The sequence below is a fragment of the Lampetra fluviatilis genome, chromosome 57 (genome assembly GCF_964198595.1).
Source record: "Lampetra fluviatilis chromosome 57, kcLamFluv1.1, whole genome shotgun sequence".
In the NCBI taxonomy this organism is placed as follows: domain Eukaryota; kingdom Metazoa; phylum Chordata; class Hyperoartia; order Petromyzontiformes; family Petromyzontidae; genus Lampetra; species Lampetra fluviatilis.
The window spans coordinates 917173-944899 of record NC_136331.1 but is presented as its reverse complement, the minus strand read 5'-3'; the positions used below and the strand labels follow the sequence as shown (position 1 = coordinate 944899).

General features: G+C 55.8%; 1 protein-coding gene across 1 annotated transcript; it reads right to left on the bottom strand.

Moving 5' to 3' along the window:
- Positions 1-1372: 1372 nt before the first annotated feature.
- On the bottom strand, positions 1373-26996 carry LOC144950389 (runt-related transcription factor 3-like). The gene is made up of 7 exons (XM_078880504.1): positions 26936-26996; positions 10643-11001; positions 8015-8171; positions 7277-7381; positions 6192-6305; positions 3737-3895; positions 1373-1830 (listed from the first exon to the last, which is right to left on the bottom strand). Exons 1-7 carry the CDS (start codon positions 26994-26996, stop codon positions 1373-1375), a joined length of 1413 nt encoding a protein of 470 aa, XP_078736630.1.
- Between the last annotated feature and the right edge of the window lie 731 nt (positions 26997-27727).

The window sequence follows — 27727 nt, the reverse complement described above, 5'->3', positions numbered from 1 at the left end:
CGGTGGTGATGTTACGAAGCGCTTGTGCCAGGCTAGGTGCACTTCACACACACGCACGCACACAAAGCGGGAACGTATCCTCCTCCTTTTCCTTCCAGAGAAGAGAGAAATAAATAGAGAGTAACACGAACGCGCACAAAAAAACAAACCGGAGCTACACTTAAAGCCGTTCCAATCATTATCTGCGAATAAAAAAAATGACAATAAAAATAGCAATAAAAAATAAAATTTAACTTTAACGACAAATGACAGTGATAGGCTCTGTTGCTCTATCTGAAATGCTGACGGCAACCCCCCCCCCCGGCATAACCCGCCCCCCCCTCCCCGCATAACCCCCCCCCCCCAGCCCCTCCACCCCGACCCCCCCCCCGGTTACCCTCTCCCACCCCTCGTCCCCTGCCCCCACCACGATCTGACGATATGATCGTCGCCAATCCGGTTCGCGGTTCGATTCCATACAACCAGAAAGAAAAAACATTGATATTCAAAGAAAAGTGTTGGATGGCGGGTAAATGGTAGCTACTACTGTAGTAGCTACTATAAATGTAGTAGCTACGGGCCCCGCACTTTCAAGGGCCCCGTGCTAAATGCTTTCAAGCGATCAATTCCTGTTCAGTGATTCTGCACTTGCTCTAGTACTGTAGTACTATACCGCCTTCAACTTTATGAACGACTGGGTGTTTAAGGTTAGCGATTTGGTGTCTGTGAGAAAAGTGTTTGGGCAGCAATGCACCCAGGGATCACTGGGGTCCCGGGGTCTCTGCAACCCCCTTTATCCCCTCGAACACTCAAGAATGGCGCTGGCCGCTATGACTGCTGGTTACCCAGCAACATGGAGCGATGACAAAATCCGCGGCTGGGTCAAAGGTTAGGGCTAGGCTAATGGGTCATATGGTAAGCGTTAGGGATAGTCCAATGGCCCATCCGTTGTTGGATCAGGTGTTACGGTAATGGATCAGTTGGTTGGGGCTAACCCAATGACCCATGCGTGGCTGGGTTAGGGTAATAGGCAAAACGGGGAAATTAGTTAGGGTCTAGGGTTAAAGATATGCAGGTTACCGGTTAGGGATCAGAGTTATGTTATAGGTAAGCCTCGGGTTAGATCTAAGATTCGGGTTCAGGCTAGGGGGTTATAGGTGGGGTCTAGAAAAAGGGCTGCGGTTATGTCTCAGGCTATGTTCATGGTGAAGGTTAGAATTTGTGTTAGTTGTTAAAAGTGATGGAGAGAGCTGGAGTTAGGGTCATGGTTCCGGCTAAGTTTCTGGTTAGGCGTCTACCTGAACACCCACGTGACATTTGACATCACCATCAGCCAATCAGCACGCCTCCCCCACCTCACTCTCCGCTCACCCCGCGCCTCTGTATCTGCACGCTACACGGGCCGCTGGTAGGGCCGCCACACGGCCTCCTCCATGGCCCGCACGGCCCCCAGGGCCCCCGGCGAGACGCTGGGGCAGCTGCCGTCACTCTCTGTGCCCTCGGCGCAGGCCCCCACGGACCCCGGCAGCTCGGGGGACCTCTGGTCGGAGGCGCCCGCCACCAGCGACAGCTGATAGCCCCCCGCCGCTCCCGATGGGGGCGCGCCGTAGAAGAGCGCGTAGGGGCCCGAGGGGGGCCCCCCGTTCTGGTAGGCGGAGGAGGGGGCGTGTCGCGGAGGAGAGCCCGGGTAGGGGGGGGGCAGGTAGGCGTGGTAGCGCGGTGAGGGCGGTGGCGCCGGGGTCAGGTGGGGGTAGGCGAAGGCCCCCGGGTAGTGGAGGCGGGGGTCCGGCAATGCAAACTGCCCGTCGTGGTGCAGGCCCATGCGGGATGGGTTGAACACCCCCTGCAGGTCTGTGTGGGGGGGGAGCAGGGGGGGGGGGTCGGTGGATCACATGCACACGCAGTCTCGTTTTCATTCGTCACATTTTCGGGGGCGGAGGGGGTTAGTCTGCATCGTGAATTTGCTCAAATGTGTTGTCGGAAGACCCTCCACCAGCAACATTTACTCGCTGTCTATAATCATCACCGTAAAGCATTTCCCGCAGCCCGAGACGCCGCGCACCAAACTTCGGTCAAAACTCGCTGTCTGGCGCTGCAACGGCGACGACCGGGGATGACCTCTGCTGCTTCCATCGTCGCGTTTCCCTCGGCACACAAACAGTTTTATTGCCGTTTGTTCCTGGCCACTTGGCGGTCTCTGGGGCATGCGCTCCACGAGCGTGCGTTGCATTTGAAGGGCAGCGTGCGGGTGACGCGCGACATAATGGGGGTGGGGCTAGGGTAACGAAGGGGGAGGGAGGGGGTAACTTCTCAAACGCCTGCTGGTTTGATCACCACCAGCGTCCAACCACCGGGTCGCCGCATTTGAACTTTTTTCGCAACCTACCGCAGCCACCCGTACTGGTCGGAGAGCTTCGGGAGACCACGGAGACGTCTGTGGTGAAGGCTCTCGTCCAGTTGACGTAGAGTCCAGTTGACGTAGAGTCCGGTTGACATAGAGTCCAGTTGACGTAGAGTCCAGTTGACGTAGAGTCCGGTTGACGTAGAGTCCGGTTGACGTAGAGTCCGGTTGACGTAGAGTCCGGTTGACGTAGAGTCCGGTTGACGTAGAGTCCGGTTGACGTAGAGTCCGGTTGACGTAGAGTCCGGTTGACGTAGAGTCCGGTTGACGTAGAGTCCGGTTGACGTAGAGTCCGGTTGACGTAGAGTCCGGTTGACGTAGAGTCCGGTTGACGTAGAGTCCAGTTGACGTAGAGTCGTTGACGTAGAGTCCGGTTGACGTAGAGTCCAGTTGACGTAGAGTCCGGTTGATAACGTAGCATCCGGTTGCTGTAGCAGCGCGGCCACAGCAACCGCCGCCTTCTGGGTCCCGACCCGTAGTCGACGCTTGGACTTCTCCGAGCGCTCCAGGCGCCCTTCTCTGACCCTTTACATGAGCGCCGCTTGCCACCGTCGATCTTCGAGAGAGCGGTCACAAAGACGAAGCGCGCAGGGCCGAGCGCGCATGGCTTTGGTCGACCGCTGCCAAGATGAGCGACCCGCCGTCGTGACGCGCGGTTCGTTGAAGCGCTTCCCCCCCCGGCACAGGTCTAAACGTGACCTCTGCCCTTCTTGGGGATTAACCAAGAGGCAGGGTGCAAACTGTGGCGAAATCCGTGGACACCACCGACCAACACCGCCGCTGCCATCACCGGCATCGCCAACGCTCTCCACCCTCCGCCATCTGACAGCGCAGCTGCCACGTGCCTCCCTCGGGCCGGTAACGCTCGTGGAGGCCCACCGCTCTGTCGTAGGTCTTGCCCCCCCCCCCACCTCCCCCAGTCGCCGGACTCGCACCGACCGCTGCGACCGCTTCGACCGCGGTCTCGGCAGCCGGTCCCCCCCACAACCACCCTGCACACTCCCACCCAGCGCGGCCGATTTGTTGCCCGATCGCACCCGGCAGGGATGCTCGTCAGCTCCAGGGGGGCTTCTGCGCTGCACGTCCCGTCCCGGTTACGGCCGACCCGGGTCCCCGGAGCGTCACGGCAAGGGTTGGCGGGAGCGGCCTGGAGGAGGGCCGCCTCGGACGAGGCCACTCGGGACAACTTGGCTCTTCCCTCGTGGTCTTCGAACGCTCACGACAACGACATCCCCATCGTCGCCGCCACATCCCTCCCTTGCGTGCCGCGACTCCCCACCCCTCTCAACTCGCCCCACCACTCCCCCAACTCTCCCAGCCCTCCCCCTTCCCTCCCCTCCCTTCGGACCACCGTACCTTGCGTTGAGAGGGTCCGCGCCGGGGAGAGGGGCCCTGATGTGGACCCCATGCCCGATGGGGCCCCCACCCCCACCTGGGGTAGGTAGGAGGGGTACGGCTGCTCGAAGGGCCACGGTGGGGAGGTTTGCGCGCTGCGGGGACCCCCTCCCTCGGAGCCTGCGGGATATGGGGGGGGGGGAAGCGGGGGAGGGGGGGAAGCGGGGAGGGGGGAGGGGGAGGCGATGATGTGGAGCTGAGTGGACTTGCCGAAGACCGGTACCAGCGGTGTCAACATGGGCCTCTGTGGAGGACGCTGCTGGGCCAGTTGGGAGGCAGTCGCCTTCCGGCAGCAATGGAGGACGGAGGAGCGACGCTTACAACAGCGATCAGAGCGCCCGGCGGATAAAACGCGGCGAGTTGGAACAGTAGAGGGCACAGGTGGTGCGTTGGGCCATCCGCCCATCTGTAACATGACGAAACCAGCGCTCGTCCGCTGTGTACCTGCTGCCGCTGCTGAGATCCACCCGGCTCGAGGCAGCCGAACGGAGTCGTTCATCTGCTGCACTGCTCAGTGCTCTGGAGCATCTCTGCCGACTGATGTGACAATCGGTGCTTTTACGACCGGAGCTAAAATATTGATTTTTTTCCCTTTTGCTCCTCGTGTTTAGCTTTGATTTTGTTAGCGCCACACGCGCTTCCATCTCAGCTGTTTGCTGAACGCGCGCGTTACAATTCTTGGATCGATCGGATTGATTGAATTGTCTCTGCCGGTGATCTCGTGTGGTCAACGCACGACACATGGGCCCCTGGCCCCGCGCGAAACGCCCCCTAACGGCGGGCCGAGCGTTGCGCACTCCACGTGACAGCCCCCCCCCCCACTCCGTTGTGACGTCACCGCCACAGGGCGGCCACCGACGGCTGTGACCGCACGTGCCGGCATGTCGATCGCCGTGCGTGTGGCGTCACGTGGCTAGGGTCTCACCATGCGTGGGGGTCACGTGGCTAGGGGCTCACCGTGCGTGGGGGTCACGTGGCTAGGGTCCCACCGTGAGTGGGGGTCACGTGGCTAGGGGCTCAACGTGTGTGGGGGTCACGTGGCTAGGGTCTCAACGTGTGTGGGGGTCACGTGGCTAGGGGCTCACCGTGAGTGGGGGTCACGTGGCTAGGGGCTCACTGCGTGTGGGGTCACGTGGCTAGGGGCTCACTGTGTGTGGGGGTCACGTGGCCAGGGGCTCACTGTGTGTGGGGGTCACGTGGCTAGGGGCTCACTGTGTGTGAGGGTCACGTGGCTAGGGGCTCACTGTGTGTGGGGGTCACGTGGCTAGGGGCTCACTGTGTGTGAGGGTCACGTGGCTAGGGGCTCACTGTGTGTGGGGGTCACGTGGCTAGGGTCTCACAGTGTGTGGGGGTCACGTGGCTAGGGTCCCACCGTGAGTGGGGGTCACGTGGCTAGGGGCTCACCGTGAGTGGGGGTCACGTGGCTACGGGCTCACTGTGTATGGGGGTCACGTTGCTAGGGGCTCACTGTGTGTGGGGTCACGTGGCTAGGGTCTCACAGTGTGTGGGGGTCACGTGGCTAGGGTCCCACCGTGAGTGGGGGTCACGTGGCTAGGGGCTCACCCTGCGTGGGAGTCACGTGGCTAGGGTCTCAGCGTGTGTGGGGGTCACGTGGCTAGGGGCTCATCATGCGTGGGGGTGACGTGGCTAGGGTCTCACAGTGTGTGGGGGTCACGTGGCTAGAGGCTCACAGTGTGTGGGGGTCACGTGGCTAGGGGCTCAACGTGTGTGGGGTCACGTGGCTAGATGTCCCACCGTGCGTGGGGGTCACGTGGCTAGGGGCTCACCCTGCGTGGGGGTCACGTGGCTAGAGTCCTACCGTGCGTGGGGGTCACGTGGCTAGGGTCTCACAGTGTGTGGGGGTCACGTGGCTAGGGGCTCACTGTGTGTGGGGTCACGTGGCTAGGGGCTCACAGTGTGTGGGGTCACGTGGCTAGGGGCTCACTGTGTGTGGGGTCACGTGGCTAGGGGCTCACTGTGTGTGGGGGTCACATGGCTAGGGTCTCACCGTGTGTGGGGGTCACGTGGCTAGGGGCTCACTGTGCGTGGGGTCACGTGGCTAGGGGCTCACTGTGCGTGGGGTCACGTGGCTAAGGGCTCACTGTGTGTGGGGGTCACGTGGCTAGGGTCTCACTGTGTGTGGGGTCACGTGGCTAGGGGCTCACCGTGTGTGGGGGTCACGTGGCTAGGGTCTCACCGTGTGTGGGGGTCACGTGGCTAGGGTCTCACTGTGTGTGGGGTCACGTGGCTAGGGGCTCACTGTGTGTGGGGTCACGTGGCTAGGGGCTCACTGTGTGTGTGGTCACGTGGCTAGGGGCTCACCGTGTGTGGGGGTCACGTGGCTAGGGGCTCACTGTGTGTGGGGTCACGTGGCTAGGGGCTCACTGTGTGTGTGGTCACGTGGCTAGGGGCTCACCGTGTGTGGGGGTCACGTAGCAGGGGCTCACGGGACCGAGCTGCAGCAGCCTCTCGGGGAAGAGTCCCCCCATCGAGTTGGACTTGAGCATGTCCTCCTGCCTCTGTCTGTGTCCTGTGGTGGAGGGAAAGGGAGGGTGAGTGTCTGTGTGGGAAATCAAGTGACTGAACGCCTGGGTCAGTCACCTGGGTGGGTGTCTGGCTGGGTGAGTGTCTAAGTAGGTGTCTCGCTGAGTGTCTAGGTGGGTGTCTGGCTGGGTGAGTGTCTACCTGGATTTCTGGGTGGGTAACTTGATGGACAGTCTGTAGTGATTTAATGTGTAAGTGAACAATAGAGTGGGTGAGAGAGGAGTGGATGGGTGAGTGGGTGTGTGGCTGAGCGGTGGTGTAGCGGTTAGCGCTACGCTGCGCTACGAACCTGGCGACCCGGGTTCGATTCCCGCTCATGGCCACCGGTGACGATTTCCTGAACCGGTCCTGGGCCTCCCCTAGGTCGACTCAGCCTCAAATGAGTACCTGGTGCGATGTGTAAACATCGCCACTAGGGAGACAAGGGCGGCCGGACGTGGTGTTGGCCACCTACCCCCTCGTGTGCCGTGCCGGCCTTTATAGGTACTCGCTAACAGCACTTGCCCCTATAGTATGTAAGGCTATACGGATAATCTTTGTCTTTGTCTTTGTGTGGCTAGGTGGCTGGGTGGGTGATGGGGGGGGTGAGGGGGTGAGGGGGTGAGGGGGTGGGTGAGTCAGTGGGTGGGTATGTGAGCGAGCGGGGCTGGGTGGGTGAGTAGGTGTGTGGGTGGGTGAGTGTGTGGGTGAGTAGGTGAGTAGGTGAGTAGGTGGGTGAGTGAGTGAATTAATGAGTGGGTGGGTGGGTGAGTAGGTGGGTGGGTGGGTGAGTAGGTGGGTGGGTGAGTGTGTGGGTGAGTAGGTTGGTGGGTGAGTAGGTGTGTGGGTGAGTAGGTGGGTGAGTAGGTGGGTGGGTGAGTGAATGGGTGGGTGGGTGGGTGAGTGAATGGGTGGGTGGGTGGGTGGGTGAATGAGTGGGTGAGTGAGCGGTCGGGACTGGGTGGGTAGGCGACTCACTCCGTGGCTCACGAGGCCCGTCCACCGTCACCTTGATAGCGCGTTGATAGGTGGCCACCTGTGGTGGGCTGGTGAACACGGTGATGGTCAGGTTGAGGCTCTTGCCTGGGGGGCGGGGCGACAGGCACGGGAGAAGGGCGCAGTAGTTGGGTCACTCTCTGGAACAATGGACGAGGTTGGGAGGTCAAAGCGAGGTTATGGGTCTCTCTGTGAGTCTATGGGTCTCTGTGTGAGTCTATGGGTCTATATGCGAGTCCATGGGTCTTTGTGTGAGTCCATGGCTCTCTGTTTGAGTCTATGGGTCTCTGTTAGTCTATGGGTCTTTGTGTGAGTCTATGGGTATATGTGTGAGTCTATGGGTCTTTGTGTGAGTCTATGGGTCTCTGTGTGAGTCTATGGGTCTTTGTGTGAGTCTATGGGTTTCTGTGTGAGTCTATGGGTCACTGTATGAGTCCATGGGCCACTGTGTGAGTTTATGGGTCTCTATGTGAGTCCATGGGTCTCTGTGTGAGTCTATGGGTCTCTGTGTGAGTCTATGGATCTCTGATCCACCTGCCACTTTTTAAGTCGTGCAATACCCCCGACTCCAATGCCCCCACCCACCCAAGTGTTGCTCCTCCCCTCCTCTCCCCCAGTGACCCCCTTCTACCCCCCACTACCACCCATGGTCCCTCCCTCCCCAAATCCAAAATCCCCCCCTCGCCGCCCCTTCCCCCACCACCGCCCCCCCCCCCCCACCTCGCCCGCTCCTCCCCACGAAGCGCAGGTCGTTGAAGCGCGCCACGTGACCCTTCATGACGGCACTCGCGTTGCGCAGCTCCGCCGAGTAGTTCTCGTCGTTCCCGGCCATCACCGCCACGGGGGTGCCGTCCGGAACGTCGGCCATCGCCATCACCTGCGGGGCGTGCGGCAGTGGTGAAGGTCGTGACGTCGTGAGGGGTTGGGGGGGGGTAGTGGGCAGGGTGAGGGCGGGTATAGCGGTGCTCTGATGACATCGAGAGTCCGAGCGATCGGTCTCGGTCGAGGAGGAGGAGGCGGAGCAGCGTCTGTTTTCCCAGAGGGCGGGATTCAGTCGGGGTGACCACGCGGGAGTCACGTGATTTACGGGAGCCTCGAGCTGGTTTAGAGAGAGAGAGGTGTCGTGACAGGTCCACGTGACCCACTCACCCCCCCCCCCCTTTGCTACCATTCACCACTGGTGCAAAGAATCGGCCGCTACCCCCCCCCACCTCGGGGATTTCCTCTCCCCTCCCTTTGGTTTCCGCGGTCCAAAATTTCCACCCTGAACCCATTTCCTCTCCAGCCACCTCGAGTTCATTTCTCATCACCACCACCACCATCGCCACCACCATCGCCACCACCATCACCACCAGCATCACCATCGCCACCACCATCACCACCAGCATCACCATCGCCACCACCACCATCACCACCACCATCGCCACCACCATCACCACCAGCATCACCATCGCCACCACCATCACCACCAGCATCACCATCGCCACCACCATCACCACCACCATCATCGCCACCACCATCACCACCAGCATCACCATCGCCACCATCTCCACCACCACCATCGCCACCACCATCACCACCAGCATCACCATCGCCACCATCTCCACCACCACCATCACCACCAGCATCACCACCAGCATCACCATCACCACCACCACCATCGCCACCATCGCCACCACCATCACCACCACCACCATCGCCACCATCACCACCACCAGCATCACCACCAGCATCACAATCACCACCACCATCACCACCAGCATCACCACCAGCATCACCATCACCACCACCATCACCACCAGCATCACCATCGCCACCATCACCACCACCATCACCACCACCATCGCCACCATCACCACCACCACTAACCACCACTGTCATCCAGCACTGTGCGGAGGCGGCAGCAGCGGCGAGGGTTGGTGGATCACGCACAGACGGGGGTGTGAAACTCCCCTCTACACGTGGGTGGGCTGTGGAGGAGGATCCGTAAGCCCGGTTCGCCAGCAGATGGCAGCACAGCAAAATGCGTGGACTGATCTCCCCCTCTTTGTCTTTCGTTTGTTGTCCTTCCCCGCACCTCCGATTGGCAGGGTAGGCTACGTACGGTGCAAAAGAAGTTCTGCATACACATATACGTACCCCTGGCTCTGCCAGGAGAAGGCGGTGCAGCAAAGTGCGGACTAATCTCCATCTGTTGATTCCGTCTGTACGGGGGGGGGGGGGGGGTCGAGCGTTGCCCCCTCGCCCAAGGCGTCGGGTTTTCTCGGTGATTAATAAACCAAGCTCGTCCGTAAGCAGCTCCAAACATCCTGCAAATAAACAGCCAACGCAGCAGCGGCAGCAGGACCCTCCTGAAGAACATTCCTGCTACTCTTGGATAACCATGGGCGCCCAGCTTGACACGGCGTAGGCTTTCGCGACCAATATTAGCGGTGAAAGAGGCGCCCGTGGCTGTCATGAGAGACGACGTCACAAAGACGTCACAGGGCGAGGTGGCACCGTGCCAATAGAGCAGCAGCTCACAAGGCCGACACGCGGCTCGGTGGCAGTCACTGCTACACATTCACTTTGAAAGGATGACCATGCAGGCGAAGTTGAATGTCAAGCGACTGGGTACTGATCAGCCGAAAATCGACATCGACCGGCCTTCAGGCGACCGGGGGAAAGCAATACGTGAGGACATTTCGCCAGAGCTGGTGTGCTAGCAAGGCCTGGCTGTGTGGATGTGCAAATCAGAATTCACTTTTCTGTTTCCCTTGCAGACTGCTTCGCACTTCCACCTCAGACAAGACCTGGAGTGCCTCCCGTTGCTGGACGAGACGGTCACCTCACTTCCACGGCAAGGCCAATGGCACGAAGGGGCTTCTCTTCGTGAGAACACCGTCTCTTCAGAGGGCACTCACAACAGCCCCACCTCGTGGCAATGTCACGAGACGCCCCTGGGAGTGGAGCGGCACACTTCGAATCCGGGCCACCCGGATTCGATTCCCGCTCACGGTCAACGCCAGTGACGATTATCTGAACCGGTCCAGGGCCTCCCCCGAGGACAACTCAGCCTTAAATGTGCACCCGGTGCGGTGTGTCGACATCGCCACTGGGGAGACAAAGGCGGCCGGGCTTGGTGTTGGCCACCCACCCCTTCGCGTGCCACAATACCGGCCTTCATAGGTGATGATACTCGCTAAAAACACTTTCCCCAACAGTCTGTTCAGGCTTTACGGGGGATCTTTGTCTTTTCGTGATGGTGGTGTGGCGGGTTTAACGACACTGATATTTACACGATCTAACACCCCCCCCCAAATAAATACATAAACTATGGATCACGAGCACCCCCCCCCCCCGCCCCACCTTGAAGGCGACGGGCAGAGTTTTGTTGCAGCGCCAGTGTGGGGGCAGCGCGGAGCAGAGGAAGTTGGGGCTGTCCGTGCGCAGCATCTCGCTGCTCTGCTCCCCCAGCCCCAGCGCCAGCCCGGCCTCCTCCGGGGGGGCTCCCCCCACCTGGGAGCCCGGCCCAGGGTGCCCGGCCTGAGCGTGGGAGGGGGTCTGCTGCTGCTGCAGCTTCCCCAGGCTGAGTGGAGGGCTGCAAGGGGCAGACGGCTGCTGCTGCTGATGATGATGATGATCCTGGTGCTGATGATGCTGCTGCTGTTGCTGCGCGTGAACCTGGGAGCCGTGGAGCAGCGGAGAAGAGATCTCCACGGGTTTGCCTGGGACGCGGGGAGACACGGGGGTGGGACACGGGGATGAGACGCGGGGTGGGACACGGGAGACACGGTGTCTTGAGACTGCCTTGAGAACAGATTGCGTGACAAGATGCGTGCGTGGGTGTTACCAAGAGCACTTCGCAACTTGGGAATTATAATCACGACCAACCAGGTGGTCATCATTACCAACATCCCGAACATTCTGTCACTGTCATCACCATCGCCGTCGTCACCATCATCATCACGATCACAAACATTCTCACTCTCACCACCAGCACCACTGTCACCATCAGCCGTGCTGGACCCCACGTTTACAACGTTTATGGAAAAAGTCGAGGGCGGCTCTCGAATGTGAAACTTGTAATTCACTTGCTGACCAGCGGGTGGCAGTACAGCAACAAGGCGTCAGCTGAGCGAGGTTCTGCATTGCCCAAGGGGAGGGAGCTGTCTCCCCCCTCCGCTGGGGGTTTTTCTCCTGGCTCTCCACTTTGCATGTATCAAATGCTGAACTTCTTTTGCTCCGTACGCAGCCAACCGTGCTTACTCGGAGGTGTGGAGGTGGGGGGACAGCAAACTAAACACAAAGAGCAGTGGTACAGAAATTCGTTTTCAATGTAGTATAGCGGTGTAGCATATAGTGTAGTGTATAGTGCACTGTAGAGTAGTGTAGTATATCATGTATAGTGTCGTGTATGTTGAACTTGCTGATCGGAGGCACGGCACCGTGGGTGGGGGGAAGGACAACACTACTAAACACAAACGCAATTCTTAAGACATTTGTTTTCGATATAAATAATTTAAAAGTGCATATTGGTCCAGTGGCATCCTAATATCGGTTGATATCGTCACTGCAACCATCACCACCACCATTTCTATTTAGGGTGGAAGTGTGCATCGATTAATCGACGAGTACCAATTCGTAAGTGCCACGACACGTGCTTGTTGCATCACGTGTGTAAGAATTGACGATTGTCCCATTTGTGAACGTTGCATGCTTTAGCGTGGGTTCATGTAATCATCGGCACCTTGGAAGTTGATAGTTCGTGATGTCACTGCTTACGAACGCTTCCTTAAAGAGTCTCCTTCAGGCTTGCAGTGCGTGGACGAGTTTGACACAGTGATGCGATGCAGCGAGTGGTTTGGCCAGCGACCCATAGATTCACGCAGTGATCCACAGACTCACACAGTGACCCACAGACTCACACAGTGATCCACAGACTCACACAGTGACCCACAGACTCACACAGTGATCCACAGACTCACACAGTGACCCACAGACTCACTTAGTGACCCACAGACTCACACAGTGATACACAGACTCACACAATGACCCACATACTCACTTAGTGACCCACAGACTCACACAGTGATCCACAGACTCACACAGTGATACACAGACTCACACAGTGACCCACAGACTCACACAGTGATCCACAGACTCATATAGTGACGAACAGACTCACACAGAGACCCACAGACTCATATAGTGACGAAAAGACTCACACAGAGACCCACAGACTCACACAGAGACCCACAGACTCACACAGTGATCCACAGACTCATATAGTGACGAACAGACTCACACAGAGACCCACAGACTCATATAGTGACGAAAAGACTCACACAGAGACCCACAGACTCACACAGAGACCCACAGACTCACACAGTGATCCACGGACTCATATAGTGACGAACAGAATCACACAGAGACCCACAGACTCACACAGAGACCCACAGACTCATATAGTGACGAACAGAATTACACAGAGACCCACAGACTCACACAGAGACCCACAGACTCATATAGTGACGAACAGACTCACACAGTGATCCACAGACTCACATAGTGATCCACATATTCACACAGTGACCCAGAGATTAACGCAATGACCCACATACTCGGTGATACAAGAACGGAGAGATGCATGAGTGGACTTGCACTGAGAGTCGGAGAGAGGGGCACGTGGATGAGAGCACACGCAGATTTATTGGCATCAACCAGCAGTGGATACTCCGTGACGATGAAAGCACGGAGATATGCGTGTCTGGCATTACACCCACAGAGGAAGGAGCACGTGGATTGGCGAGCACACGCAGTGTGATGACATCGTCATCGTCACCACCACCATCATCCAAACGTCCAGAGGGGAGAGTTCGAATGATTGACGACGGTGATCGAGACTGCCAACGGGAATGGGGAACGCGTCTCGCTAGCAGCGTCCCCCCCGCACCACGACCGTGGAGGAGACGGAGCGGTGATGATGATGATAGTGATGCCAGTGGCAGGAGACCTCCTTAATCCAGCAGTTGATCGAACATGGCTGATGATCCGTCTGGACCCTTGTTCCCTCCCGGGGTCTACCGCTCGGTACCCCCTCACCGCCCTCGGCCACGAGCAGAGGTCCCGCGCGGTCCGCACGGAGCGGGTTCGTGATCCCGCCCTCGTCGCGCGCTTATCGCGGCCTCGCGGCCCCGAGTGGAAAGTTGTTATTTTAATAAATAAATAAATCGCGCGCGACGCCGATCCGCTGCGCGGGGGAGATTAGAGACGTGCGGTGGAGACGACAAAGCGTGGCGAGCACGATACAGCACAGCCAGCACATCATAGCACAGCCAACACAGCCAACACAGCCAGCACATCATAGCACAGCCAACACAGCCAACATAGCCAGCACATCATAGCACAGCCAACACAGCCAGCACATCATAGCACAGCCAACACAGCCAACATAGCCAGCACATCATAGCACAGCCAACACAGCCAACACAGCCAGCACATCATAGCACAGCCAACACAGCCAGCACAGCCAGCACAGCCAGCACATCATAGCACAGCTAACACAGCCAACATAGCCAACACAGCCAGTACATCATAGCACATCATAGCACAGCCAACACAGCCAACACAGCCAGCACATCATAGCACAGCCAGCATAGCCAACACAGCCAGCACATCATAGCACAGCCAACACAGCCAACATAGCCAACACAACCAACACGTCATAGCACAGCCAACACAGCCAACACAGCCAGCACATCATAGCACAGCCAACACAGCCAGCAAAGCCAACACAGCCAACATAGCCAACACAGCCAGCACATCATAGCACAACCAACACAGCCAACACAGCCAGCACATCATAGCACAGCCAACACAGCCAGCACAGCCAACACAGCCAACACAGCCAGCACAGCCAGCACATCATAGCACAACCAACACAGCCAACACAGCCAGCACAGCCAACACAGCCAGCACAGCCAGCACATCATAGCACAACCAACACAGCCAACACAGCCAGCACAGCCAGCACATCATAGCACAGCCAACACAGCCAGCACATCATAGCACAGCCAACACAGCCAGCACAGCCAACACAGCCAGCACATCATAGCACAGCCAACATAGCCAACACAGCCAGCACATCATAGCACAACCAACACAGCCAACACAGCCAGCACAGCCAGCACATCATAGCACAGCATAGCACAGCCAACACAGCCAACATAGCCAACACAGCCAGCACATCATAGCACATCATAGCACAACCAACATAGCCAACACAGCCAGCACAGCCAGCACATCATAGCACATCATAGCACAACCAACACAGCCAACATAGCCAACACAGCCAGCACATCATAGCACAGCATAGCACAGCATAGCACAACCAACATAGCCAACACAGCCAGCACAGCCAACACAGCCAGCACATCATAGCACAGCCAGCACAGCCAACATAGCCAGCACATCATAGCACAGCCAACACAGCCAACATAGCCAGCACAGCCAGCACATCATAGCACAGCATAGCACAACCAACATAGCCAACACAGCCAACACAGCCAACACAGCCAACACATTATAGCACAGCCAGCACATCATAGCATAGCCAACACAGCCAACACAGCCAACACAGCCAGCACATCATAGCATAGCACAGCATAGCGCATCATAGCATAGCACAGCACAGCATAGCCATAGCACAGCCAACACAGCCAACCCAGACCGCCATTATCCTCAACATGAGTAGTCAATGGATCGCCCGCGTGTGTTGCACAGTGGCTGAGCGCAGGGCCCCAAACGCCACGCGGCCAGCAACACACAGCACGACGGTGGGCGCCACTGTGGCTAGGAGATGTTAACTACCTCGACTGGTGTGCAGGAGGTCGTGGGTTCGATCAAGATCCTGGTGCCTGCTGCTGTATATTTGGAGTTTGCGTGTCTCTCTCATCATCATCATCATCACGGTGGCTAGGAGATGTTAACTACCTCGACTGGTCTACAGGAGGTCGTGGGTTCGATCCCGACCCTGGCTCCTGCTGCTGTATATTTGGAGTGTGCGTGTCTCTCTCCCACCCTAGTTACGTGGATTTTTCTAAGGGTCCTCCGGATTTTCTCTCCACATTTAGAAACACGCGTTTAAAGTATTTGACTGCTATACATTCCACACCGTGATAAGCCACTTCATTGTGCTATTATTTGTGGGCAGGTAGCTTCTGAAAAAGAGCTACATCGCTCAGTGGGCCTTACCTGGTAAAATAAACATAGTTTATCGTTTTAGTTTTCGCACTAACGATGATGCAATAGACGAGAGAGTAACGGGCGAGTTTGTTGTGAGAGCGTCGGGAGAGAAGAGACGACGATGGTGATGATGGCGATGATGATGGCGATGATGATGGTGGTGACGATGATGATGGTGGTGGCGATGATGATGGTGGTGGCGATGATGATGGTGGTGGCGATGATGATGGTGGTGGCGATGATGATGGTGGTGGCGATGATGATGGTGATGACGATGATGATGGTGTTGGCGATGATGATGGTGGTGGCGATGATGATGGTGGCGATGATGATGGTGATGGCGATGATGATGGTGATGACGATGATGATGGTGGTGGCGATGATGATGGTGGAGGCGATGATGATGGTGATGGCGATGATGATGGTGATGGCGATGATGATGGAGATGGCGATGATGATGATGGTGGTGGCGATGATGATGGTGGTGGCGATGATGATGATGGTGGTGGCGATGATGATGGTGGTGGCGATGATGATGATGGTAGTGGCGATGATGATGGTGGCGATGATGATGATGGTGGTGGCGATAATGATGGTGGTGGCGATGATGATGGGAGGACAGAATTCCAGAGTGGGGCAGTGTGAGGAAAGAAACAGGGAGATAAGTTATATGACCTGCAGCGTGGTGAGTGAGTGGGTGAGTAGGTGAGAGTGTGGGTGAGTGGGTGGGTGAGTAGGTGGGTGAGTGGCCGTGTGAGTAGGTGAGTGGGTGAGTGTGGGCGAGTGAGCAGGTGAGAGTGTGGGTGGGTGGTGGGTATGTGATTGCGTACGTGGGTGGTTGTGTGGATGAGTGGGTGGGTGGTTGAGACGTGTTGTTGTGGCCTGCAGTGTGGTGGTGATGCTTCAACGAGGTGCGAATGATGAGACGAGCTTGAGTCATCCCAGCGTGGCTGGGCCGTGGTTGAGAGTGGATCTTCTACGTAGTTGCGGTAGTGTCGTGGTTAGCGCGTTGCACTGCGAACCCGGCTACCCGAGTTCGATTCCCGCTCACGGACGACACCGGTGATGATTATCTGAATCGATCCTGGGCCTCCCCTCGGCCGACTCAGCCTCAAATGAGTAGCTGGCGCAGTGTATAAACATGAGCACTGGGGAGACAAAGGCGGCCTGGCGTGGTGCTGGCCACCCACCCCCTCGTGTGCCGTGCCGGCCTTCATAGGTCACTTGCCCCTACAGTCTGACCCTGCACCCCTCCTGGACACCTGTGAAAAGGATCTTAATAGATCATCAGATTCCTCCTCCAGGATAACTCAAGATGATGTCTGTACGTATATTTAACTTCTTTCATACCGTACGTACCCAGCTGTGCTCATCCGATGTGCGGGGAAACACAAACTAAACACAAAAAGCAGCTCTAAAGAAATTATTCCAATGCACCACCTGTGCCCCCTCTTAGGCTAACTTGTTGAGTTTTATTCGCCCGGCGCTCCACTCGTTGTTGTGAGCGTTGCTCCTTTGTTGTTGTTGGAGGGCGACTGCCTCCAACTGCCCAGCAGCGTCCTTCACGAACCACCTCTACAGAGGCCGATATTGACACCCTGGTAGCAGTCAACGGCAAGTCCACTCAGCTCCACATCCCATTGCACCACATCACTCCATCTCTTTTCCAGCCCGTGCCGCACCCGTTTAGCCCCCTCGATCAGGCCCAACATAACGTGGGCACGCGGGTGGCTGCGGGCTCCATGACCCAGCCAATGCAACAGCCTCGCCTGCAGGAGGAGCTCACACGTGAGATTGTGCTCAGATCTCCCAGAGCCCTCCACGTGTCGCAAGCACAGAGACCGAGAACATCCGCAGCTTCGTGTGGAACGTCATGCCAGGTAGCTTACACACACACGCATACACATTGACCCATGTACACATACACCCTAAACCGTACACACACAGTACACGCTGATGTGCCGTGATGTTCTAGATGGGCCAGAGAGCTGAGTGATTGCCGAGTTTCACATCTCTGCTCTGAGTCTGGAGCTCACGAGGCCACAGCATCACCACCAGCAGCAGCAGCAGCGAGCCGAGGAATTCACCGCGCGCGGAGTGTGACGCTGGTGCCGACAGAAAGCGACCGACGCACACCCAAAAGCAAAAATAAAGACGCAGACCCCCCATGTAGCCTTCACAGACTGTAGGGGCAAGTGCTGTTAGCGAGCAGCTCCTATGAAGGCGGCACGGCACACGAGGGGGTGGGTGGCCAGCACCACGCTCGACCGCCTTTGTCTCTCGAGAGACGATGTTTACACACCGCACCAGGTGCTCATTTGCGGCTGAGTCAACCTAGGGGAGTCCCAGGGACCGGTTCAGATAATCGTCACGGGTGTTGGCCGTGAGCGGGAATCGAACTCGGGTCGCCGGTCTCGTAGCGCAGCGCGCTGACTACTACACTACCGCTCCCCGTACAAAGGCACACACAGAGACACTCACTCACAGTCTACCCGTGTAAACATGCGCGCACACACACGCGTGTGTGTTTAATATAGTGTTGCTGTGCATATATACAGCATTGTATATGTGTACTAGTGTGTAGTGTGTATGCGAGTTTGTTGATGTGTGTGTAGGGAGCGGTGGCGCAGTGGTTAACGCAACAGCGTTAGGAATCCGGCAATCCGAGTTCGATTCCCGCTCACGGCCAACATCGGTGAGGAATACCTGACCCGGCCCTGGGACTCCCCTAGGTCGACTCAGACTTATACTGTATTCGGTGTTTTGTTTAAACGTCTTCACTGGGGAGACAAAGGCGGCCGGGCGTGGTGCTGGCCACCCACCCCCTCGTGTGCCGTTCTGGCCTTAATAGGTGCTGCTAACAGTAAACGCAGGGACTCACAGATGTGCACGAACAGACACATACATACACACACAGACTCACTCAACATAGACTCACTCATACGTTGAATCATGCTCAGACTCACTCATAGACACAATGACTCATACTAAGACACGTAAACTTACACATACAATACTCAAACATGGTAGGCGTGCAAAGTACGAGAAAGGTACATGTTCTTACGTAGATTCGCACATAGACGCACGATTAGACTCACTCAGAGACAAAGACATCGACTCACACATAGACACGGACATAGACTCACACATAGACACATAGACTCACACTTAGATACGTAAACTTACACCTAGACTCACGCTTAGACTCACAGATAAAGACTCAATCAGAGACAAAAACTCACACAAGGACAAACTCAGAGACAAACACTCATTCAGAGACAGACTCACACAGAGACAGACTCACTCAGAGACAGAGATTCACACAACAACTCACTCAGAGACTTACTCATAAGACAAAGACTCACTCAGAGACAGAGACTCATTCAGAGACAAAGACTCACTCAGAGACAAAAACTCACTCAGAGACTCACTCAGAGACAAAGACTCACTCAGAGACAGATACTCATTCAGAGACAAAGACTAACTCAGAGACAAAGACTAACTCAGAGACAAAGACTCACTCAGAGACAAAAACTCACTCAGAGACTCACTCAGAGACAAAGATTCACTCAGAGACAAATACTCACTCAGAGACTCACTCAGAGACAAAGACTCACTCAGAGACTCACTCAGAGACAAAGACTCACTCAGAGACAAAGACTCACTCAGAGACAAAAACTCACTCAGAGACTCACTCAGAGACAAAGACTCACTCAGAGACAGAGACTCACTCAGAGACAAAGACTCACTCAGAGACTCACTCAGAGACTCACTCAGAGACAGAGACTCACTCAGAGACAAAGACTCACTTAGAGACTCACTCAGAGACAAAGACTCACTCAGAGACAAAGACTCACTCAGAGACTCACTCAGAGACTCACTCAGAGACAAATATTCATTCAGAGACAAAGACTCACTCAGAGACAAACACTCACTCAGAGACTCACTCAGAGACAAAGACTCACTCAGAGACTCACTCAGAGGCTCACTCAGAGACAAAGACACACTCAGAGACAAAGACTCACTCAGAGACTCACTCAGAGACAAAGACTCACTCAGAGACAAAGACTCACTCAGAGACAAAGACTCACTCAGAGACTCACTCAGAGACAAAGACTCACTCAGAGACTCACTCAAAGACTCACTCAGAGACAAAGACTCACTCAGTGACAAAGACTAACTCAGAGACAAAGACTCACTCAGAGACAGAGACTCACTCAGAGACTCACTCAGAGACAAAGACTCACTCAGAGACAAAGACTCACTCAGAGACAGAGACTCACTCAGAGACAAAGACTCACTCAGAGACAAAGACTCACTCAGAGACAAAGACTCACGACTCCGTGGCAGTTGTGGTTGAGGCGGCACAACGAGTTAACTGGGGGGGGGGGGGGAGTCACTGATGGGGGGGGGGTAACTAATAGGAGAGTCACTGATTGGGGGGATCACGAATTGGGGGGCAGAGAGTCGGATGGGAGGAGGAGGGAGGGCGAGGGACGGGAGTGATTGAAACACCGCACGAAGGCACTCTGGGTAATTGCGAGCAAATCGAGCAAGTGACGTGCACCCCGTCTGTGAGTCTCCACAGGAGGAATCCGATGAGCGACAAAGCTCTTTTTCACAGATGCCATTTAGGGGCACGGGGTAAGAACGTCACAACAAACACTACTAAAACAAGATGGGAGTGCAAGTTATAGGAAAGGTACGCAAACCAATAAAAAGATACAAAATAATACTACAAATGTTTTATATCTTGCCAGAATAAGCCCACTAAGCTCTTGGGTTGTTTTTCAGAAGCGACGTGGCCATCACAAATGATAACCTAACCAAGTGGCTTATCACGTGGACATTTATAGCAGCCGCCAAAATACTGTGTGTGACTCCCTCGTGAGTTTTTTGTGATGTGACCCTAAATCAGTATTTGAAGGCGGACTGGTATGACGTCCACTACCTCGCCTGGTCTACAGGAGGTCGTGGGTTCGACCCCGACCCTGACGCCTGCTGCTGTTTATTTGGAGTCTGCGTGTCTCTCTCCCATCATCATCATCACGGTGGCTAGGAGATGTTAACTACCTCGCCTGGTCTACAGGAGGTCGTGGGTTCGATCCCGACCCTGACGCCTGCTGCTGTATATTTGGAGTCTGCGTGTCTCTCTCCCATCATCATCATCACGGTGGCTAGGAGATGTTAACTACCTCGCCTGGTCTACAGGAGGTCGTGGGTTCGACCCCGACCCTGACGCCTGCTGCTGTTTATTTGGAATTTGCGTGTCTCTCTGCGTGGATTTTTTTCTACGGATCCTCCGATTTTTTCTTCCACATTTATAAACATACATTGAGATTATTAATATTATTTTGCTGATATAAATGTCCCAATGATGAGCCACTTTGTTGAGCTCTCATTTGTGGTCGCCAGGTCGCTTCTGAACGATAAGTTCCTTGAGTGGGTTTTGCGTGGTAGTTTGGGGATGGTTTCGTGTTGTATTTGTTTGTGTGTTGGGTAATTTGTTTACCTTTCTGGTACTTTGCACCCCTATCGTGTTTGTGTTTGTTGTTGTGATGTCCTTACCCCGTGTCCCGACTGGACATCTGTGAAAAAGAACTTCATAGCTCATCGGATTCCTGCTGCAGTGTGAATACTACATTCTGATTCTGAACGCAGTGAAGTGAAAACGTGGGCCAGCGAAGGGATGGAGGAGTAATTTGGGACGCACCGAAGCCGACACTAAAAAGTCACGGAGGCAAACATGCGGCCTGAGGTCGGCAGAGAACCCGATGGGTGATTTAAACAAAAAAATCCGGAACAAAATAATAGATAAAATAATAGAAAAATAATATATAAAACAATGAATAAAAGTTCGCAAAGAAGCCCGGAGAGAGACGCGCGCGCGTGGCAATTACGTCGCGAGACGTCGAGAGAGGAACACGCGGATTAGAGAGATGCAAGCGGATGGAGTGGCATCATCATCATCATCCAGACTGTTAATGAGAGGCGTGAGTGGGGCCTGGGTAGGGACACGTCACGGCGAGAAGGGAGCGTGACGGATATTGGCATCACATCGGTGTTCATCCAACAATGGACAGACCACGACCACAGCGATAGAAGAACGGAGAGACGCAGGGATGGAATTACACCGAGAGACGGAGAGAGGAGCACGTGGATCGGAGAGCACACGCAGTGTGATGGCATCGTCGTCGTCGCCATCATCATCATCATCCAGACTGTTAATGAGAGAGGCGCGAGTGGGGCTCGGGGCAGGAGACGTCACGGCGAGAAGGGAGCGTGCCGACGGGCGACGGGAATAGTGGCAGCGATGATCATGATCACGATGATCATCACAATGATCATCATGATCATGACCATGATGATAATGATCATGATAATGATGACCATGATGATGAGCATGATGATGAGATCAGTTGGCGTGTGCAGGCGACGTGCGGATTTTGGCATCCGAAGGGTCGGGAGAGGGGGGCCCGGCGGATTCGCGGAGGCCTTCATCCAGCAGTGGATTGACCCTGGCTGATGATGATCATGAAGTTTATTAACGATTATTGGTTCAAGACGTTTCAATTAGCAAATAGGGAACGAAGTGATTAGCGTGATCACGCGCGGTAGCGCATCGCACACAACAATCAGTAAATTAGCAGCTGAGTCTGTCGCGTGTGTGTTGTCGCGTGTGTGTTGTCGCGTGTGTGTTGTCGCGTGTGTGTTGTCGCGTGTGTGTTGTCGCGTGTGTGTTGTCGCGTGTGTGTTGTCGCGTGTGTGTTGTCGCGTGTGTGTTGTCGCGTGTGTGTTGTCGCGTGTGTGTTGTCGCGTGTGTCACGACCCAACCTCAAATGAGTACCTGGTGTAGCGGCGTGTAGGCAACATCACCACAAGGGAGACAAAGGCGGCCGGGCATAGTGCTGGCCACCCACCCGCTCGTGTGCCGTGTTGCGGCCTTCATAGGTGCTGCTCGCTAACAGCACTTGCCGCAACAGTCTGTTCAAGGCTATACGGGGGATCTTTGTCTTTGCCTTGTAATATTGACACAGTCGCGTGTCTCGTGAATGTTGTCTGTATAACACAGCCAAAGATCCCCCGTATAGCCTGCAGCAGGCTGTTGGGGCAAGTGCTGTTAGCGCGCGGCTGTGAAGACCCGAACGGCGCACGAGTGGGTGGTGTGGCCGGCACCACGCCTCACCCATCGCTCATGTCGATTATTAAACGACACACCAGGCACTTTCTTAGGACTAAGTTTACTTGGGGGGGGGGGGATCGAGTTGAGATGTTAGTGACTTGATGTTGAGCTGGAAACTAACGGGTGCAGTGCGCCTGCTCGCCACATACATACAGAGACAAAGATCCCCCGTGTAGCCTTAACATACTGTAGAGGCAAGTGCTGTTAGCGAGCACCTATGAAGGCCAGCACGACACACGAGGGGGTGGGTGGCCAACACCACGCCCGGCCGCTTTTGTCTCCCCAATGGCGATGTTTACACACCACACCAGGTACTCATTTGAGGCTGAGTCAACCTAGGGGAGGTCCAGAACCGGTTCAAACAATCCTCAGCGGTGTTGGCCGTGAGCAGGAATCGAACCCAGGTTCGTAGCGCGGCGCGCTAACCGCTACATTACCGCTCCACACATATATACACATACACACGTATATATACACACATACACACACATATATACATACACAAACACACACATATATATACACATACACGTAAATATACACACACATACATACACACATACACACACATACATACACACATATATATACACACATACACACACATATATACATACACAAACACACACATATATATACACATACACGTAAATATACACACACATATACATACACACATACACACACATACATACACACATATACATACACACATACACACACATACATACACACATATACATACACACATACACACACATACATACACACATATACATACACACACATCTATATATTCACGCGCGTGGTCACCGGTAACGAAATCCACATCACACACGTGCACAGACACACACACACGTGCACAGACACACACACACACGTGCACAGACACACACACACACGTGCACAGACACACACACACACCTGCACAGACACACACACCACGTGCACAGACACACACACGTCACGTGCACAGACACACACACGTCACGTGCACAGACACACACACGTCACGTGCACAGACACACACTCGTCACGTGCACAGACACACACCACGTGCACAGATACACACCACGTGCACAGACACACACACGTCACGTGCACAGACACACACTCGTCACGTGCACAGACACACACCACGTGCACAGATACACACCACGTGCACAGACACACACACGTCACGTGCACAGACACACACACGTCACGTGCACAGACACACACACGTCACGTGCACAGACACACACCACGTGCACAGACACACACACGTCACGTGCAAAGACACACACACGTCACGTGCACAGACACACACCACACGTACACAGACACACACACGTGCACAGACACACACACCACACGTGCACAGACACACACACCACGTGCACAGACACACACACACCACGTACACAGACATATACACCACACGTGCACAGACACACACACCACGTGCACAGACACACACACACACGTCACGTGCACAGACACACCACACGTGCACAGACACACACCACGTGCACAGACACACACACGTGCACAGACACACACCACGTGCACATACACACACCACGTGCACAGACACACCACACGTGCACAGACACACACCACGTGCACAGACACACACACGTGCACAGACACACACCACGTGCACATACACACACCACGTGCACAGACACACACACGTCACGTGCACAGACACACCACACGTGCACAGACACACACACGTGCACAGACACACACCACGTGCACAGACACCCCACACGTGCACAGACACACACACGTGCACAGACACACACACGTGCACAGACACACACACGTGCACAGACACACACCACGTGCACAGACACACGTCACGTGCACAGACACACACCACGTGCACAGACACACACACACGTGCACAGACACACCACAGTGCACATACACACACCACGTGCACAGACACACACACGTCACGTGCACAGACACACACCACGTGCACAGACACACACACGTGCACAGACACACACCACGTGCACAGACACCCCACACGTGCACAGACACACACACGTGCACAGACACACACACGTGCACAGACACACACACGTACACAGACACACACACGTGCACAGACACACACCACGTGCACAGACACACACACGTGCACAGACACACACCACGTGCACAGACACACACACGTGCACAGACACACACCACGTGCACAGACACCCCACAAGTGCACAGACACACACCACGTGCACAGACACACACACGTGCACAGACACACACACACGTGCACAGACACACACCACGTGCACAGACACACACACACGTGCACAGACACACACACGTACACAGACACACCACACGTGCACAGACACACACCACGTGCACAGACACACACACGTGCACAGACACACACGTACACAGACACACATACCACGTGCACAGACACACACACACACACGTGCACAGACACACAGCACACACGTGCACATACACACACCACGTATACAGACACACCACACGTGCACAGACACACACACGTGCACAGACACACCACACGTGCACAGACACACCACACGTGCACAGACACACACACACGTGCACAGACACACACCACGTGCACAGACACACACACACGTGCACAGACACACACACACGTACACAGACACACACATACGTACAGACACACACACACGTGCACAGACACACACCACGTGCACAGACACACACACGTGCACAGACACCCACCACGTGCACAGACACACACACACGTGCACACGTGCACAGACACATACACACACGTGCACAGACACACACCACGTGCACAGACACACACACCACGTGCACAGACACACCACACGTGCACAGACACACACCACGTGCACAGACACACACACCACGTGCACAGACACACACACACGTGCACAGACACACACCACGTGCCCAGACACACCACGTGCACAGACACACAACACGTGCACAGACACACGCTACACGTGCACAGACACACACTACACGTGCACAGACACACACCACGTGCACAGACACACAACACGTGCACAGACACACGCTACACGTGCACAGACACACACTACACGTGCACAGACACACAACACGTGCACAGACACACACACGTGCACAGACACACGCTACACGTGCACAGACACGTCACGCACGTGCACAGACACACACCACGTGCACAGACACACACCACGTGCACAGACACACACCACACACTGTTGGTGGCCGTGAGTGGGAATCGAACTCGCCTCACCGGGTCCGTAGCACAGCGCGCTAACCGCTGCGCCACCGCTCACCACTGACTCACCAGCAACAGAGACACACGCAGACTCACACAAACTATCCACATACTCACAGAGCCGCACTCACACAAACTATCCACACACTCACAGAGCCGCACTCACACACTCACAGAGCCGCACTCACACACACGCATGGACTTGCACACAACTCGCACACACACACACTCACACACTAACCTCGACTCGCACACACACACACTCACACACCTCGACTCGCACACACACACGCATGGACTTGAGCACAGACTCGCACACACATACACTCACACACTCGACTCACACACACAGACACTCACACACTAACCTCGACTCGCACACACACACACATGGACTTGAGCACAGACTCGCACACACACACACTCACACACTAACCTCGACTCGCACACACAGACACTTACACACTAACCTCGACTCGCACACACACACGCATGGACTTGCGCACAAACTCGCACACACACACTTCGACTCGCAAACACAGACACTCACACACCTCGACTCGCACACACAGACACTCACACACTAACCTCGACTCGCACACACACACGCATGGACTTGCGCACAAACTCGCACACACACACACACTTCGACTCGCAAACACAGACACTCACACACCTCGACTCGCACACACAGACACTCACACACTAACCTCGACTCGCACACACACACGCATGGACTTGCGTACAGACTCGCACACACAGACACTCACACACCTGGACTCACACACACTTACACACATGGACTTGAGCACAGACTTGCACACACAGACACTCACACACCTCGACTCGCACACACACACACAGACACTCACACACCTCGACTCGCACACACACACACATTTTGACTTCGACATTTAGAGTACCGAGTCGTCCCCTGTACTCTGTCGGTCCCCGTTAGTGAGTCTCCATTGTGACTGTGAGTCTCCGCGTGTCTCACCTCGTGAGAAGCTCTGCGCGTAGGGGCTCGGGAACGACTCGAAGATGCTGTTGGACGCCATGGCCCGAGTCGGTGGGTCCCGGAGCAGCGGAGCCGCAGCGAGAGGCTCGCGGCCAGACGCGACTCGCGGGGAGCCGCACGAGCGGAGAGCGGACGCGGGGTGCGGGGGGGGAGGAAGGGGGGCGAGGGGCGGGGTGCGGGGAGAGGGGGAGCGAGGGGCGGGGCGAGGGGGGGCGAGGGGTGGGTGCGGGGGGAGCTGTGAGGGAGGAGACGCGCGGCGCTGAGCGACGTCGGGAACGCGAGGACGGAGGAGAGCGCTGAGCCGAGCGGTAGCCCAGGTAGAGTCCAGGTGTAGTCCAGGTGTAGCCCAGGTGTAGCCCAGGTGTAGCCCAGGTAGAGTTCAGGTGTAGCCCAGCTGTAACCCAGCTGTAGCTCAGATAAAGTCCAGCTGTAGCCCAGCGGTAGCCCAGCTGTAGCCCAGGTGTAGCCCAGGTGTAGCCCAGGTAGAGCCCAGGTGTAGAGTCCAGCTGTAGCTCAGCTGTAGCCCAGGTGTAGTCCAGCTGTAGCTCAGCTGTAGCCCAGGTGTAGTCCAGCTGTAGTCCAGGTAGGGTCTAAGTGTGTCCCAGCTGTAGTCTATCTGTAGCCCAGCTGTAGTCCAGGTAGGTGTCTAAGTATGTCCCAGCTGTAGCCCAGGTGTAGTCCAGCTGTAGCCCAGGTGTAGTCCAGCTGTAGCCTAGGTAGGGGTCTAAGTGTGTCCCAGCTGTAGCCCAGGTAGGGGTCTAAGTGTGTCCC

Bases quoted from the DNA above. Each gene is read 5' to 3' on its own strand.
- LOC144950389 (XM_078880504.1), bottom strand. From the start codon at position 26,996: ATGGCGTCCAACAGCATCTTCGAGTCGTTCCCGAGCCCCTACGCGCAG. The intron at 7,382-8,014 runs GTGGGGGGGGGG...CCCGCCCCCCAG, and splicing joins CGTGGGGAGGAGCGGGCGAG to GCAAGAGCCTCAACCTGACC. The intron at 6,306-7,276 runs GTGAGTCGCCTA...CCTCCACCACAG, and splicing joins CGGGCCTCGTGAGCCACGGA to GACACAGACAGAGGCAGGAG.